Raw genomic sequence first — 18,588 nt, 5'->3', positions numbered from 1 at the left:
AATAGTTTCTGCTTCTCTCTTGAGACATCTCTTGTAGCCTGGGCTAGCCTCAGACTCCCTAATGTAGCTGATGAACTCTGATCCCCCTGCCTCTGGTTCCTGAAAGCTATTATTATAGGTGTCATCATTATATCTAGATGATGTGGTACGGGGGGAAAAAAATCAAACCCAGGCTTCATGCATGCTAAGCAAGACCTCCTAACTGAACTGTATCCACAGCTCTGCTTTAGAACAGTCAGCAGAAGTCACTAAAACTATTAAAGTACAGATCTTCACTTGTCTTTGTGTGCATATAGAGTGAGTGTCTCTGTGTGTGCACACATCTGCTCTGTGCACACTGGCTACATTCATTCCTCTATCACTTGGTCTCTCTCCTACTCCCAGCACCAGGTTATAGGTGCATGGCACCATGCCTGGATTTTAGGTGGGTGTGGTGAATCCAAACTCTGGTCCTCATGCCTTTGTAGCAGGCCCAACTGAGTCATCTCCCCAACCTTCCAACTGTAAGTCATGAAAACCTTTGATTACCAGCTGAGAAATCTGGCCATAAAATTTTCTTATTTATAGATGGAATGTTAAAGAGTAATAGACGGATAAATGCTGAAGAAAGAATATGTCCAAGAATCCATGTTACCTGTTCTACCAAGAATACACTATGCACCATTATACTAATAACAAATATATAGCCTAAACAGGAAACAGGAGGGAACATATAAATATAAACATGTAATAGACGAAGGATCGTTTTGACATTGTGCACACCCCCTTTCATCTGAGACAATGTTTCATAAGAAATGCAGCATAGAGACGAGTCGTGAAGCTAATCAACCCTTCAAATTGACACATGCAAAGTGATTCGTTCACAGAACCAGTACTTAGAACAATTTGAAGATTGCCATTCCAAATGATTGTTGAAAGATGGCCAACGTTAGGAGCTCAAGAAAGATTGCGAGATAAAAACAAGCAGCAGTGAGGTTGTGGAGAGGAGTTTGCATGGAGAAGTGAACAGACTCAGGCTGCTCCTGACAGGATGGTTATAAGGCTCTGCAGGAGTGAAGGAACAAAGACTGCGTTAGACTTACTAGAACTCCATCTGCGTGCTGCTCCGCATTACTCTGGTCCTTAAGGAAAAACGTTAAAGATATTAACTTCATTCTCACAGTTTAGTACTGTCGTGTGTACTTCTCCTAACAAGAAAGCTTCTTTTAGTAGGTAAGTAATGAAGTGAGAACATGACTTCTTGGCTTCTGCTGAGACCTCCCTTTCGTGTGTGCTCATTCTTAACCAGACACAATTCTGTCATGGCGGGATGGAAGAGCAGCACTGTGATGACCCTCACAGAGGCCTTGATCACAGTACCGCGGCAGTCCCTACAGAGGCTCAGCGAGGTACCCTACTGCCTTGCAGATATGCTGATATAAGTAAGGATGGAGACCCTCACATTTTTTTTCTTTTTTCTTTTTCTTTTTTTTTTCCTTCGGAGCTGGGGACCGAACCCAGGGCCTTGCGCTTGCTAGGCAAGCGCTCTACCACTGAGCTAAATCCCCAACCCCTCTGAAGACCCTCAAATTTTAAGTTTCAATTTTACAGTAAGTTATGCCGACTTTTCACAATTCCTAATTCTATTCTACTTTACACGCATGACCATTTTGTAAAATAGTATCATAAATCAAGGACAAGCAGGATTCACTTATCTGCTTTTCAGAATCGTACCAATATACATTCTAATTTGTTTCAATAACCTGAATAGCTGTGTGCATCGAATGATGATGTAACAGCTAAGACTACCTGGCAAGTATTTTATATATGCTAATTCACTTATTCTATCAATAACTCTGTTACAGGGTTTTCTGGCCTGTTTGGATTTTGAAACAGGATCTCACATGTCCCAGGCTGGACTAAAACGATGACCCTGAATTTCTCATCTTCCTACCTCCAATTACAGGTTTATACCCCCAACACCAGGTTTACAGGGAACTGAGAATAGTCCCCAGGACTCTGTGCATGCTAGGCAGACACTTTACTAAGTGAACTCTACTTCAGTGCCCACAGGAAGCATCACTGTCACTGCTGGACAGACACTGTACTAGAGCTGAGCTCCCACTCCATGATGCCCCACATAGTTCACTTTCTTAGATAACAGCCCTGGACTCTCCTAGTCCACCCTTCTCTTCCCACTTGCCCTCTATCAGACTCTGCCCAACACACGTGTCAACAGTGCAGTAGTGTTCAGGATGGCCTCATCTGAGGGATGGGAAAGCGTCACCTGGTTGAGTACCATCTAGGAAGCTATCAGAGATCTCTGGAAGAACAGACTGAGAGAAATTGAGGAAACAAAAAGCCTCTAAAAATGTTCAAAGTTAAGATTATATAATACCATTAATGAACTTTTAGAATACTTCGACCTCAGAAAACCACTTTTCTTGGGTTTCTTCATGGTCATATCTATTTCACAGGGATTTTGTTAAGATTTATTTATTATGTATACAGCATTCTGCCTGCAGGCATGCATGCAGGCCAGACGAGGTCACTAGATCTCATTATACATGGTTGTGAGTCCCATGTGGTTGCTGGGAATTGAATCTGGGACCTCTAGAAGAGCAGCCAGTGCTTTTTTAACCACTGAGCCATTTCTCCAGCCCCCTATTTCAGAGTTTTTATGAAAATAAAATGAGAAAATACGTTTTTGTTTTGTTTTGAGACAGGGTTTCTCTAACAAGCCCTGGCTGTCCTTAAACTCAGAGGTCCTCCTGGCCTCTGCCTCCTAAGTGCTAGGATCAGAGCTGTGCACCACCACATTTGTCACTAAAACCAAGTTTTTAAAATAAAAGGCACTAATGTAATCCTTGCCACACTCAAGTACATAATATAAGTGCAGTGTCTGGAGGGCTCCTGTCAACTTGACACAAACCTAGATATACCTGGGAGAGAAGGCTCAACTGAGAAGCTGTCTATATCAGAGTGCATGTAGGTCTGCAGAGCACATTCTTGGCTACTGACTGATGGGAGCAGCCCGCTGTGGGTGGGACCACCTGGGCAAGTGGTCCTGGGTGGTAATAAGAAAGGAGGCTGAACAAGCAATGGAGGAACAAACCCTTCTCTTCCCAAGATGCCTTTGGTCATGGTGTTTGTCACAGCAGTAGAAACTGTAACTAGGACATGCAGTACCAAAGGAAGACGTCAGAGAGACTTGGAACCAGATACAGTAACAGTTGTAGCCTTTACTTTTTCCATTAGACACCTGGGAGACATTCCAAAATGATGCAAAGAGAAACCAGGTACGTAGCAGGTGACAGATACCATGAATAATTCCACAGCAGCAAGGATAGCAACAATCATCCCCTAGGATAACTACTAGTTTAGATTATGCAGATAACACATGTAAAGTTAACATTTTAAACTGTCCTGCCTGGAAGGTTCAAAATTAAATAGAAGCCAATCTTTGGTCTTTGTTTTAAACATAAAACTTATATGCCAAATATTTACCTATTAATATGGCCTTTCAGAAATCTATACATCAAAGTGTCAATCAGGAAGAATGTGAATACCTGACATCATTTTCTTTAAGTGTATGTACTACAGCAGACCTGAGACAGCTCTTGGAAAAGCCACTACAAATAGCTCACTGTTATCTCAGAACTCAGGTCTCAAAGCATCAAACAGGAAAGAGAGGCTCACTAAGCTTCTTGTGTAAACAAATATGGTTTCACTTATGGTCTAGAATGGTAGACATACCTACTGACAAGCTCTAGTAGAAACCAGAGCACAGGGTCTCTAATGAGCGTCCCTGTAGACAGCATTTTTCATGTTTGGTAATGATTTGCCCCTGGAGGATCTGAGCACATCCTATAGGGCTTCACTGGAGAACTCTTGAAAATGTGTCTGGTTTCCTCCGAGCTGCTTCTGTACCTTTCCCTTTGCTGACTTTGCTGCTGTAACACACCAACCAAATGCTGTGTTCTCTCTATCATAGCCAGCCAGCTGTGCTCTATGAACTCTTGGATATCTCCAAGAGTAATTGCATTTAATATCTACACAATTCAAACTGATATCTTCCCCTTTATGTAACAATTGAGTTAAACAGATGACACTCAAAAGTCTCAGTAATGCTAATACAGAAAAATAAAAATATAAATCATTTAGAATTACAAGGAAAAATAAAGTTTCCTGCTCAGATTATAAACTTTTGGCATTTAGTTTTCCTCTTCTCATTTTTAAACACTAAAATGATTTCTCCCTAAGACTTTAAGAATATGAAATATAGAAGGCCAAATGTACCAAGAATGGGTCTGTTGTTAGGCAAATATACCCTCTCTACTGCTGAACTTATGTGGGCCTTTGTGACTATCCTTTCTAAATGCAAAAGTTATACGTGACTTCCAACACTGCAATTTGCCTGGCTTTCTTGAAGCCTATGGACTATCAAGAGTCCCAGGCAGTCACAAAGACAATACAGAAGGGAGCTGAGCTCTACTCTCCAACAACCTCAGAGCCGTGTAAGTGAGCCATCTTCAAAGTGGGTATTCCAGGGCTGGAGAGATGGCTCAGCCTAAGAGCACTTGCTTTACTTGCAGAGGACCCAGGCTCAGTTCCAAGCACCCTCTAGAACTCCAGTCTCAGGGAAGCTGATGCTCTCTTCTGACCTGAGTGGGCCCTTGCATGCATAGGGATGGATGAATAAGGAACAAGCCATTAGCTATTTTAAGACTGTTTTAAGGTGCTTTGTTACAGATTACTGTTATCGCTGACACACTTTCATCTACAGAAACCAGAGGTTGGGGACATCTCTCAGCTTCACAAGAAACCTAGGTCTGGTCTCCAACACTGTACAAACTGTGTCTGCACACTCTTGTAGCCCTAACGCTGGCAAAATAGAACACAGGTCACCAAATTCATCCTCATGGGATACATGTACTCCTACCTCAAAACAAATACAACATAACTCTACCATCTAGCACTTCTGGTTTTTTATGATTAAATAAACCCTAAACTAATATTTGACAATTTTCCCTCAAAATGTTTCTTTCATACGTGCTATCTTATGGGATATTCTAAACCAGAGCTCATTTGCCTCTTAAAGAATGTGAGACATACACAGGCACACAGCCTCCTAAATGCTTTACCATCCACAATAAGCTATTCACGGATGGTCTATTATCTTGGAGAGCTGATCAGGGTTTTCTAAAGCAAAATATCAAGGAATCCTGCACCAGAGACTACTGAATTCAACCACAGCATGTGTGCACATGGTCTAAGGCTGTAACAAGCATAACTATACAAGACTGATCAAGATCTGGAAATACGTCACTGAAAAAGCATGAGCCTCCTGATCTGAGAGAACTTTTCACTAGAATTATAAACCAGTATTTTTAAAACATTCATACTTTTTAAAATGTTAAAGGTCATTCTGCTCTGATGAGGAAATGTCTTAATGATATACCTATGTAAATTCTAACATATAATCCAAGTTTCATGACATTCAGAAAATGGGGTTTTAGTGACAGAAAAAAATCACATAAAAAATAACAGATTTGGATCCTTTACTCCTACTGTAACAAAAATCAAAGTGTAACACTGACATAAATGTTAGAGACAAAAATAAACAACAACAACAAAAATCCAAAAAGCCCAAAAGCAAAGTCTTTATGATTATGGACATAGGAGAATCTTTTCCTCTAAACATACAAGCACAGGAAGGCTACAAGAGGACAAAGGTAAAGCCAGAGGGTGAGGGCCTCCAGGCTGAGAAGGGATCCCTCCCCAGAAACTGAAGAGGAAGAGCCTCATTCTTGAATGCTGGAAGTAGTCCAATTGCTATGATATCTGTTATGAAAGTCTGAGTGGATACCTAAGTCCTCGAAGAGACAAAAGGCTCACCCAAGCACTGCAGGTGTGAGTAACCACAGCACATCATGTCTTGGCCAGTGATAGATACGAGGTTATGAAGAAAAAGAAGCTACTGTGATACAGAGTGTATTTAGATAGTCAAGACATTTTGTGTGGCAGAAATCTAAATGAAGTTGAAGTAAGAGAGGAGCCACCCAACGGAAGCAAAATTCCCTGAAACTGAGAGGAAAGCTGGCCTCCTCTGAGGAGAAAAACAAAGGTACACAGGCCACTGTTATGGAACAGGGTGATCAATCAGAGGTAGGAGACAAGACAGAGGGCTCAAGTGCCAAGTAGTCATCTCCACTTGCAGAAGGAAAGCCAGGGTGTGAGCGGGCAACTGGTAAGGTTTACACTGAAATTAAGCTTAAACATGCAGAGTCATGTTTAAAAGGTTTGAAAGTTCTGCTTGTACAAAAACAAAAGTGTTAACAACATAAAACTTTCAACTGGAACTGATTAGGAGCCAAACTTCAAGTGACTTCAGAAAGCACTACTCACTCTGAAACGCCCTGAGAAGTAGACCTGTCACCCTGGACTGTGGGAACTGTGGGAAAGAAACTGAGTGCAGTACAGCAGTACAGTTCAAAGACAGAGAACGCCAAAAATATTCTTGGTGAGGGTCAGCAAGATGGTTCAGCAGGTAAAGGTGCCAAGGCTGAAGACCAGAATGCCACATAGAAGACTGAATGGCAGAGAATCAATTCCCACAGGTTGGTCTCTGACTGCTACACATACAATAAAACAACTTCCTGTAATAATAAACTTAAAAGATGCTTCTTAATGAGTAGCTAAGGCATGACTGAACCAAGAGAAGGCTACACACAAAGTCTCAGCTATCTAAAGTTCTAAATGACTTTGAGACTACCTAAATTGACCCACAAATCTAAATGGGATTTCCTCCATCACCACACTAGATACGGTTTTTGATGAATGTGAAATTCCTCTCCCCCCATATCTACAGGTGCTCTCCAATGCAGTTATGTAAACTTAGATCCAAGAAAAACTAAACCAAAAACAGCCTGAATTTCATGCCTCCAACTGTGTCCTAGGCTGTGTCACTAGCAATGGGAGGTAAAAAAGAGATTCTATAGCTGGGCAAACAAAACCCAGTTCTCTTTTGTTGTCAAAACAGACCATCAATTATTTTCAAGCCTGCCTACTGCACTGTCTACCTGGCTGTTTCCACACACTAGCTGAAACAGATGCACAGATATCAAATATAAAGTTGGGCAGAAGGTTTTTTACCAAGTAAAAACCTTCTCAAATGTAGTTCTCTTTCTGAAAATTCCAGGCCTATACTTTCAGTATATCAAAAAGCTTTCAAAAGAGCAATAATTCACTACCCATTTTGTCGTGGATAACAATAAACAACAATGCAGTTCAGTATCCTCTCTTCCTCAAAAACAAACAAAAAACCTGTGTCAAACACAAATTTCAAAAATATCTCTATTATACTCTTTACTATGCATAAGAAAAAAAAATGTGCTAAAGCTTAATTCCTGATTTCTAAAAAAAAACAAAAAACAAAAAACAAAAAACCAAACCAAACCATATAAAACATTCAGGCTGCAGTCACGGTGAAAAGGAAAGGGTGAGTGCTGTAAACATGTACCCCTCCTTCCCAGCCACGACTAGGAATTATTACCAGAACAAAGTGTGTGTGTGTGTGTGTGTGTGTGTGTGTGTGTGTGTGTGTGTGTGTGTGTGTGTGTGTGTGTGTGTGTGTGTGTGAGAGAGAGAGAGAGAGAGAGAGAGAGAGAGAGAGATAAACATCCTTATTGTTGAAAGGTAATGTTTTATAACTGTCTCAGAACTGAGTTTTGTGTTTACTAAAAAAAATTCCAATACAATTTTTAAAATCATAAACTTTGTAAGGTAACAAAAAGTAAAATTTACTTACTTTAGCAATCTGTAGCAACACAATGCAGTGTTTAATTGATTCTACCATGCTCTATAAAGACAAAACACTGATTTTAGAATCTTGCTGCAAATAAAATAGTTAAATAACATTAGAGTTTAAATATTTTAAAAATCAGTTCAAATATATAAAGGAGTGAAGTCTACATATCAGATACTCTCTTCTGTGTGTTTGGTGAGTTCTAATTTGCTGACAATGTGACAAGAAGTTATTTATTAGCAATTCTACCATTTCTCAAGGGGCATCACATTGATTTATACCAAATGTTCTCTCAAAGGAGACAGACATGCTAGTCTGATTAGCCTTCAATTCTTTAGCTCAACAGCAGCCACCCCAACATTCATTCTGCAAGGTCAGGACAGAGAGTAAGGATCTGGTCCTAACATTCAGATCTAAAGTTCTGTTTTCCCTATTTTAAAATCCTATTAGTAGTGTACTGGACAACACTGAAGGGCAGTGAATGCAGGGGGCTTGAATCATCTTGTATTTTAAAGGGGAGAGTATGTACAGGTTGAATGTCTCTAATCCTCCAAGTCCTGTGTCCCAATTTCAGTCACTGAGTCAAAATGCAGGTATCAACTGCATGGAAATGTATTTAAGAAACATATATGAATTTTGTATTTAGAACTGAGTCCCTTTCCTCCATGTATCTCATATGATGGCTGTGCAAGTGATCCATTAGAGAGATGTCTAAGTCCAGTATTTCAGATATGGGACTGTGAGCCTGTACCATTATTTTCTTTCCTTTTCCCTCACTTCCTTCCTTTTCTTTCTTTCTTTCTTTCTTTTTTTTTTTTTTGTTATGTTGTTGTTGAAACAGGGTCTCAAAAATGTCTCAGCTTGAGACTGGCTGGCTTGAGACTCACTATGGCTGAAGCTGGCCTTTACCTCCTAATCCTTCTGCCTGCATCACCCACTGCTTTTCTTACAGATATGTGCTACAATGCCTGCCACACCTTATACCAGAGGACACTTTTGTCTCAAGATACCGCAGAAGTAAGACCAGAAACAAATAAGACGGTACATGGAGCTAACTTCAACAGGGATAATAAATCTGTGACACCGGTCTTAAATACCCTCATAAAAATCCATAACCTTGAGACTGTGGTTGTTCTTAGTTAACAGCAATAGATTTAAAAGGAAGAGACATTTAAAAGCAGCTTCTAATTTGACATCAGAGTTTAATGCATAACTTACATTTGTTGTGTCTTTGAGGGTTTCAACTTTCTGTGAAAAATAAGTTTTAAATAAAAATAATGAGAATCACAAAGTACTGTTATTTTTAACAATTAGGCATTTAAAAGATTGTTTTACTTATACTAAGTCGGAATAGTCAAGTTAGGAAGATAATACTTTTTTGTTTTTAATCTAATTCCATTATTTAAATTTAAAATTCCAGATAGTTTATGGATAAACACTCATACAATTTATGCAATTCAAGACTTACAAGAAAGTATAAAACATTCTTACACCTTTCTGAAAACAGATTTTATATTTATCACAGACTTCATGATTTAAACAAAAAAAAATCACCTTCCCTAAAGTAAAACAACAATAAGAATAAAAAATTCTACACCAGGACGTGGGCGAGAGAAGACATGGCGGCTGTAAGCACTGCAGACCCCACGGGAACAGAACAGAAGCAGGAGGTAGAGCGAGCCCTGCGGCTCGTGCCGCCGCCCTCCTGCTCGCTGCCATCCTCTTCACACAACTGTCACGTGGAAACTTAGCAGCTGTCTACCTGTTTTCTGTTTTTGGAGACAGGGTCTCCCTGTGTAGCTCTGAGTGGCCTAAAGCAAACGCTGTAGACCAGGCTGGCCTGAAACTCAGAGGTCCTCCTGCCTCTGCCTCCTGAGTGCTGGGACTAAAGGTGGGAGCCTAGAAATTTAATAACTTTCTACCTTCAATACACCATATATAGAGAAGAACTTACTCCCAGACATCTAATACTTGTAAAGACAGATTTATATTAAAATCTGCATATGATCCTTATATTTAATTATCACACTGTAAATGAGAATTTGTCAGGTAACACCACTCGAGAACACATTTCAGCAGTACATAGTAAGTAGATCAGTAATATTGGTTTTTGTCGTTTGGTAGGTTTGGCTTTTTCTTGTTTTGAGATGGGGTTCTCCCTATATAGTCCTCTGGGGTCTCAAACTCACAAAGCTTCATGTGCTGGATTAAAGACACGTGCCACCATGCCTCATCCACTTTGTTTCATCTTATATAGACTCTTGCTAGGTAGTACAAGCCGGCCATGAACTGCTCATCTTCCTGTCTCCCCCTCCTGGGGCTGGGATTCAAAGCACACCTTAGGTCCCTGGCTTCAACAGTAATAAGATAATTAAGTAATAATAAGTAATAATAAGATACTGACCAATTTCATTACCTTTCCAAAAAAAAAAACTTTTGAATTTTAAAAAATTAAGTAAAATTATGTTTGTAGAAGTTACCTTTCTCTGTTCATCATCCTTACAATTTTGAAGCTTGTCATCAAAAAGCTACAGGATATGAAAAAGACATTTTAGTAGAAAGTATTTTATTACACTGTATACATTTACTAAACAGAAAAGTAAATCTCGGTTTCTTAACAGTTCTGCTGTGGCTAACATATGCATTTTTAACACATTTTTTTTTCAAGGCTCACATCACATTCTTCTGTGTGAATCAGTGTGATATGCTGCTAATGATAACGCTACTAAATGCTATGGTATGCAGCCCCCCCCAAAAGCAATGTTTGTCTATGTTTGCAATGTATGCGCGTGTGTGTGCACCTGTGGAGGCGGGAAGAGGAGACCGGTGTCTCCCCCCACCACCCTCCACTTCGCTCTGGGAAGCAGGAACTCTCACTGGCCAGCAAGCTCCCAGGATCTGCCTATTTCTATCCTGCAGTGCTGTGTTACAGGCGTGTATAGCAATGCTTGGCTTGTCACACAGGTGCTAGGGATCTGAACCAGGGCCTCTGCTTTCTTACCCAGTGATTTTACTGACAGAACCATCTATCTTCAAAGCCGTGACTTTTTGAACTTTTTAAAAATGTATGTAGCATGTGTGTGTGCATGTGCGTAGGAGTGAGGGGGTATTAGGGAGGGGTTATAGACATGTAGTGCTGTGCCCAGTTTTGACACGAGTGCTGGGAAACCAACTCAGACCTTCATGTTTGCATATCAAGCTTTCTCCCCAGTGTCTCCAATAAGATTTTCTAATTTTGAAAACAGAGTCTGTAGCCTAGGCTGGCAGGAATTCTGTAGTGTACTACACAGTTAGCCTCAAATAGGTAATCCTCCAAGGACTGGGGATTAGACTAGCCACACAGTAGTGTCAGTAGCTTAAAGCATCTGTTTAAACTCAAGAGTTTTTTTCTGCTTTGTCTTCTAAGTTAATGAAGATTTCTTTTTCTTCCCATGACCTATCATTTTAATTAAAAGGGACAAAGAGTGAATCCAAGTCCTTACAATATCCTATTTAGCTTTTACCTCAAAAATCAAAAGTACAGAACATAAACTTTATCAATACAATTAGAGAAAAGGATTTTTTAAAGAATCAACCTCAAAAATTGCTGAAAGCCACGTAAAGATGTAAATTACCATCAAGTAACTTCTTCTAAGTCTGGCTTAGTAACATTTACTACTTTACATCAGAATATCAGGCCATACCTTCAATTGTTCTATCAAGATCTGCAGGTAAGCATCAGCCTCAGTGAGCTTCTTATCAAAGTCTTGGACACTAGGAACGAATCCTGAATCCAAACCCTAGAGAAAAAGAAAGTGAACAATCTCTCAGTACACAAGCAATTCAGTATGACAGAAAACTCTTCATCCTTCACAAACAAGTACTCTCAACTTTCAAAGACAGACAGAATATTTATGTTAAGTACGTTTGTGTAAGTTAACAAAACCTTCCAAGAAAAGTGCTGCGTCACCCTCTCTGTCAGCCACAAACTCTCTCACCAATTACACATGCTGCTGCTCAAAGGACAGGGCTCCCTGACCCTCATTTACCATAGACCCCACACAACTGGCTCCATTTTCCAGCAGAACCACAGTTACTTATCTAAAAAATATAAAAGTCCTAGACTATTCCCAACATTCCTCCAATCCTTCCTGCCCCCGGAATCTTAACTTCATGGTTTTTTAATTACATTATTTATTGTGGGGGTGGAGGAGTTCAATTCCTGTGGTTGTCAGAGGACAGTTAGGGGTCAGTTGGCTCCTTCCACCAGGCCGGCCCCGGTGGCTGAACTCAGGCTTGGCAGCAGCTGCCTTAACCCAGTGAGCTAACTCGCTGGCCATTGGCCTTATATTCTTTTTTTTTTTTTTTTTTCTTTTTCTTTTTCTTTTTTTTGGAGCTGGGGACCGAACCCAGGGCCTTGCGCTCGCTAGGCAAGCGCTCTACCATTGAGCTAAATCCCCAACCCCTGGCCTTATATTCTTAACCCACCCCACCAGCTCACAAGTTTTCCACCCTCTTTTGTCCTTATTAAAACAAACAAACAACAAAACAAACTTTAGGAGAGCTGAGCACATGGCACACATCAACAATCCTAGCACCAGGCAGGCTACAACCAGAGGAGGACTATGAACTCACAACTAAACATCCTCGCAGCTCTTTCTAATGCAACCTCAAGTTCCTTCTCACTCATCAAGTTTCCTATTCACTGTCATCCCTGGCATGAACACTAGACTCTGGACAGGGTATAAATGTTGATTTATTTAGAGGCCCCATTTCTTTCTCAGTTTAAAAGTTCAGCAATGACATACCCTGCTTTCATGTATCTGCGACGAGTTCCCAAAAGACCATAGGCCTCCTATTTTGACTTCCTTCAAGGAAATTTTGAGTTTTTAATCATCTCTGAGCAAACAACGAAGCACAGTTGTAAAAGATCAAGCACTCGGAGAAAGCCTCACTCCCAGCCTGTGCTGTGGAGTCTGCCTGCACACGCAGCTGTCCTACCAGCATCAGACATCTCTCGCCCAACCACCAAACTGTACTTAAGGAGTGATGAAGGGTATATCTCAAACCCAGCTGTGGCGGGCTTCTCCCACCTTTGGCCAACACACACTGCTTACTTTTATATTCACCATCGTCACCATGTAGTGAGCTGACACGGAAGCGTCTTTGGTATGCTAGCAACCTGATCCCATCTGGGCACACACAACACTTCGTTACTGTAAAGCATGACACAACCCAACGAATCACGGCAAGTGAGGCCGGCAAGCCTGGTTCCTAGTTCTGACTCAGCTCAGACGGTCTCCCTACCCCTCCCTCCTGTTACTAAGGCAGCAGCAGCTGCTCCATCTGCTATGACACTAGTACACTAGTACTACTTACCTCTGTTCTCCTCAAACTAAAATGGAAATTCTGACAGAAATAACAGTCTGTTATGAGAAATGCCAATTTATCTTGTAATTATTTTCTTTTTCAAATTTAAAGCTGATAAATCTTGCCTTACTTGGTTTTTTTACATGCACATAAACTGCCTGAAGAAAAATCCCTTCCTAGTAAGTAATTTATATGTCTCTATCTCTATCTATCTTTCTATCTATAATTTGAGAAAAATTATAACCAATGAATTCACAATCCAGATAATAATAAAATTATGATTAAACACATTCTTTGGGTTTTGTTTGTTTTAAGCCAAGGTCTCACTATGCAACCCTGACTGGCCTGGAACTATCTATGTAGACCAGGCTGGCTTTGAACTCACAGGACACTTGCCTGCACCTGCCTCCCAAATGCTGGAATTAAACATGTTGGAACCACCTTCGCCCACTAAACACTTCCGTTTTTAAAGATATTCAGAGAACTAAAAATGTTTAATGAAAACATTTAATGAAAAGCTCCTGCTGATGTTATACCCCAGAGGAGTATGAGGAGGAAGCTTGGCTGGGTTTTTGTTTTGTTTCATTTCAAGAGTATAATGGATGGCATAATTAGTAATAATGTAACCCAGTTAAATACCCGGTTGTTACTCAACAGTTTAAAAGGTCGATGACACAATGGAGAGTAAATAGGAGAATCATGCACAAGAGGAGGAAAAGTGATCTTTAAAAAAAAGTCCTCTTCTAAGTTCATTCAGAGTTCTAAGTTAGAGTCAACCTTTTAAACCAGAACCTTTTAAACAAATTAATAAAGCTCTGCTACAGAAGAGAAACACATTGTTTAAACTTCAGGTCTGAGTCCTACCTCAGTTCTTCAGAAATAACCCTTAGTTGTTTCTCAGATCTGAGCCACACTGCACTGTCCTCCCAGTCTCCCTGGATACCCTTCCATGACTTCCCTTCACTAGCAGAACAAACCCAGCTTCACAACCTCATGGCAAAGATCTCACTGATGCAGTTTTCTTTATGGAATGCTTATGGGAGGTTCGTAATGGAATTCATCAGTCTAAAATCGCAGAACTGGTCTGACCTCCCCTGCGTATCAATCCAAAAGTTTATAGGTGTGCTTTAAAAGGACCTCTACAGTCAACTCATCTACAACCAATGAAATAATGTTTACAGATTCATCAATAGTATGGATGAGCAGGTGACAGTAATCATACTGTTCTTAAACTGACTAAGAATGCACTAAAATTACCACCAGTTTCACTATCAGTCACTGACTAGCTTCCCGGTCTGAGTCATCTTGTCTCTCATAACTCAAGCATGAATGACAAGAGATAAAACCTGTAGAATTTTTACTTTAAAAAAAGTCGAAGAGATGGCTGAATGGCTCAGCATGCCAGATGCTTTTTTTGAGGGGCTGGAGCTTGGCTTCCAGTGCCCACACAGTCGAACTTCATATAACTCCAGTTCCTGGTGATCCAGTGCCCTTTTCTAGCCTGCTTGGGCATTATATGCATACAAATGTGCAAGTTCATGTACACAGGCGTGTGCACACAGAGACAGGCAGGCAGGCGCGTGCGCACGTACACACACACACACACACACACACACACACACACACACAGCACTACGCATGTGTGGAGGTCAGAAAGCAGCCTCCAGTAGTCAGTTCTGTTTTCCTTCATGTGGATTCTGGGAACTTAAAATCAGATCATCAAGTTTTGCATCAGGGGCCTTTACCCAGTGAGCCATTCTGCTGGCCCTAGAGACTTCTTTTTAAACAAGACTAACAATATAAACTCTTCCCATGCAGAGAGTGGTCTGTTTCCTTTGGAAAAAACTGCAAACAGGGCAGACCCTGAAAAACTGTATGGTTTCACAATTCTAGAGAGCAGTGTAGGAGTCAAACAGATGCACATTGTAGTACTCTGCACTTGTCCTATCTAACACTGTGCACGTTACTGTTGGACTTCTCTGAAGAAAGGTACAGAAGACAGGAACTGTGCCATTCACTCACTAGCACTCTCCAGGTCAGTCTCAGTGCCAGCTGCATGCATGTGGCACCAGCTGCACCAACTGTCAACTGCTGCTCGCCATGTGCCTGGATTTCTGTATATCCATTCTCTGCCCCTTTCCTTTCTTCTCTTGTTCATGTCCTTCAGCAGTAACTGAAGTGACCATATTGCAGTGCTGGCAATCAGGGCCTCTGCACTCTGGCTTACAATACTGATGTACTTCAGTTCATTACGTGTCAGTTTGTATAAGAATTCACTTTACATTTTAACTGAACATTCATAATCCCAGCATGTAGAAGGAAGATCAAGAATTCTGGGCAGTCAGACACTCTCAAAACACTAAAACACATTTTAAAAGTTTAAAAGCAGTTACAGAGAAACAAATACAAAATGGTCTATGATAATAAGAAAATTGAATCAGTATTTTTAATTTGTAGTATGCAGGACTAGCTTATTATTTTTAGAAGAGCTAATGTGTCAGCAAATTAAATCAATTCCTATTAATGATTGAAGGTAGGACACTAAACACAAGAACAAAATGTTTCATTCCCATTAACAAGAGCACTGTAAGGGGTGCCCTTAAACCCCAAGGTACATGTAAATCATGGTTTGCCTTGGTGACTCTCCGAGTAAGATTTTAAAGTGGGCAGTAAAGGCTTTTTAAAATAATTCCTGCTGACAGTGACAGACCAACAAACAAAGGTTAAAGTGACCAAAGGTGACTTAAAGTCTTCTTGACCAAAAATCAAGAAACTTATGGGTAACCTTTAATCCCAGCACTAGGGAGGCAGATTCAGATCTCTGTCAAGGCCAGTCTGGTCTACAGAGCTGGTTCCAGGACAGCCAGGGCTATACAGAGAAACCCTATCTAGAAAAACAAACAAACAAACAAACAAACAAGGAAAAAAAGAAAGAAAAAGAAAGAAAGAAAGAAAGAAGAGAGAGAGAGAGAGAGAGAGAGAGAGAGAGAGAGAGAGAGAGACAGACACTGACTTCTGAGTAATTGGAACTGAGGAGAGCACTGAAAGGAGACTGAGAGTAATACAAAACTCAACAATGAGACACTTTATATCAAAGTTGTTTCTTAGAGAAAATTTGAAGAACTGAGTTTGCTACATACAATATTTTTCTTAAACAGACCAAAATAGTATACTATAAAAAATATGTTCTCCCCTAAAAAGAAAAGGAAGTCATGTGTGGTAGCGCACGCATAGAATTCCAGCATCTGTTAGGTGGAGACAGGATCACAAGTTCGAAGCTAGCTTGAGCTACATTAGTTCTTGCCTCAAAACAATTTGTTTAAAAAAAATATATACATATATATATATATATATATGAAATAAATTGCTCATACAAGTCTTCCTAGAAAGTATAAAATAATAGAGTACATCATTAGCAGTAAAACTACAGAGAGAAAAATCAGCTTAAAATTTTAACAAAGAAAAACCCACCTCAGAAAAATAAGTAAAAATATGGACAAATATTGGCATTTTAATTAGCAAAATAGCCTAAAACTAATGAAATTTTATGCAAATGCAATTTTAATTAACATAAAAGCACCTTCAAAGTCTATGTTAACAACTGGGTATGACACATTTGAGATGACCTCTCACCCAATCAAAGGAGCATAGGGAATACTTACGATTCAATCACTTACAATTATTTTTGAAAATTCAAGAACTGGAGAGATACCAGAAGACTGGAAAAAAGCAAGTGTGGTACTGATCTTCCATAAAGGTAAGAAGAGAGAGAGTAGAGAGTTACCATGCTGAAGTGTGGTATCAGTAATCAAGCAAAGGACTAAGGGGAAACCTGTAACTACACAGGAAAATAAGGACGTGAGCAAGTAACAAGTTAAAAACAAACAGTATGCCAAAATCCTGGCTTTTCTGTTTCTTAGAAAACTAAGTTAGCATATTAAGCTCTTAGAGAAATGACACCATTTTGCCTTCCTATCAGATGACTTAAAAGTTCACTTAAACAAAAAAGCATACTAAAGAAACAACTTAGTAATTTTCCCACGCTTGTGATTCCAAGTGAAGAACACTAATGGCATCCGTGGCTAACTGAGCATCCTGAAACATTTATAGCCCTCGTGGTTCATCCACTTCAGCTACAGCACAGGCCTCGGAAGTACTGAGGAGCACTGAGGGTAAAGATTTCTATGTATTTTTAACCCTAAAGATATAATATTCAACTATTGGTTCATTTAGGGTCAAGATAATAAATTTTTAAATACTCATGAAACTAAGCATAGGGGTGAACTTTTTTCTCCATTGTATTTTCTGGAAGGCATTGTTCCACAGCTATGTATGACTTCAAATTAGGCTCTTTTATCCACATGGTAGCTATTATTTTCCTACCAGAAACTTCTATGTATCCCAAGAATCCCCTAAAAGGTCTTTTCTCATAATTCTAAGTAAGCAGTACTAACACTATGGATTCACCATTAATAAGACATATTGAAAAGGTTTCAGAGTACTATAAAGTCTGTTACACACTTATTCTTTCTCATTTCATCATTATGACATTGTAAAATAGTTATAGGCAAAGCTCGGGCCTAGAATCCTAGCACTTGGAAGGCTGAGGCAGGAGGACAGTTGAAAGTTCAAGGGTAGCCTGAGCTACAAAGTGAAACCTTGTCTTAAAAAAAAAAAAAAAAAGAAGGAAAGAAAGAAAGAAATTAAGAAAGAAAAAAAATATGAGAAAAAAAGAAAAAATGTAAGACTGGCACTGAACCCGTTTTACAAGGGCCTACTGAACATCTAGATCTTCCACTAGTATTTTTTTATTGAAAATACATTTTTTATAACAATATATTCTGATTACAGCTTCCCCTCCCCCAACTCCTCCCAAACTAGGATTTTTAATTAAGATTCTAACCCAATTCTCTACTTACAAATACTATACTTTTCTAGTAAGTTTTTCAATACTATTTGAAAAGTCTGTAGCAGAAGGACACTGAACATGTAATCTAAAATTCCTCTAAGGGATTAATGTCCTGGAACTGAGCACAAAAAACACTAAGAACTGAACGTGTTCTGAATCCTGACTGTCAGCTCAGCTCATTGGTCCTGATTCCCCATCCTCATGCACAAGATGGCCTGGGTAATCTAATGGTAGTTGTTCAATTTCCTTTCTAGATCTGAAGCCTTGGGAGCCAGAATTCACTTCTGTAATCCCCAAATCCACACAGTAGAACTTCACAGGTCAATTGACTTGACAGATTTTAAAGAAAGAGAATAGAAGGCTGATGACGAATACTCTAAGTCACATGCGGGCTTTCTTAGGGAATATACAATCAAGAAAAAGACACAAGCACTAAGTGTACCGTTCATTCCTTTCAGAAAAGAAAGCAAACAGTAAGCTGAAGCCCCGAAGAAGATGATAATGTATGTTATAGAATGGTAAAAGCAATAAACAAAATGTGGCA

General features: G+C 39.8%; 1 protein-coding gene across 5 annotated transcripts in view; it reads right to left on the bottom strand.

Moving 5' to 3' along the window:
• The window catches only part of Osbpl9 (oxysterol binding protein like 9), a 139,340-nt gene that overhangs the window by 28,225 nt on the left and 92,527 nt on the right, over nucleotides 1-18,588 (bottom strand). For 2 of the 5 annotated variants that reach the window (XM_032900439.1, XM_032900455.1), the window contains 5 exons: nucleotides 11,470-11,565; nucleotides 10,267-10,314; nucleotides 9,005-9,034; nucleotides 7,790-7,840; nucleotides 1,083-1,121 (listed from right to left, as the gene is read on the bottom strand). In XM_032900439.1, coding sequence (XP_032756330.1) covers nucleotides 1,083-1,121; nucleotides 7,790-7,840; nucleotides 9,005-9,034; nucleotides 10,267-10,314; nucleotides 11,470-11,565 — 264 coding nt within the window. Of the gene's footprint in view, nucleotides 1-1,082; nucleotides 1,122-7,789; nucleotides 7,841-9,004; nucleotides 9,035-10,266; nucleotides 10,315-11,469; nucleotides 11,566-16,812; nucleotides 16,882-18,588 lie in introns of all 5 variants that reach the window. The other 3 variants (XM_032900421.1, XM_032900430.1, XM_032900447.1) reach the window with 3 other exon arrangements.

The sequence above is a fragment of the Rattus rattus genome, chromosome 1 (genome assembly GCF_011064425.1).
Source record: "Rattus rattus isolate New Zealand chromosome 1, Rrattus_CSIRO_v1, whole genome shotgun sequence".
Classification (NCBI taxonomy): Eukaryota; Metazoa; Chordata; class Mammalia; order Rodentia; family Muridae; genus Rattus; species Rattus rattus.
The sequence above is the reverse complement of the archived record's forward strand: the minus strand, read 5'-3'. Positions and strand labels throughout refer to the sequence as shown.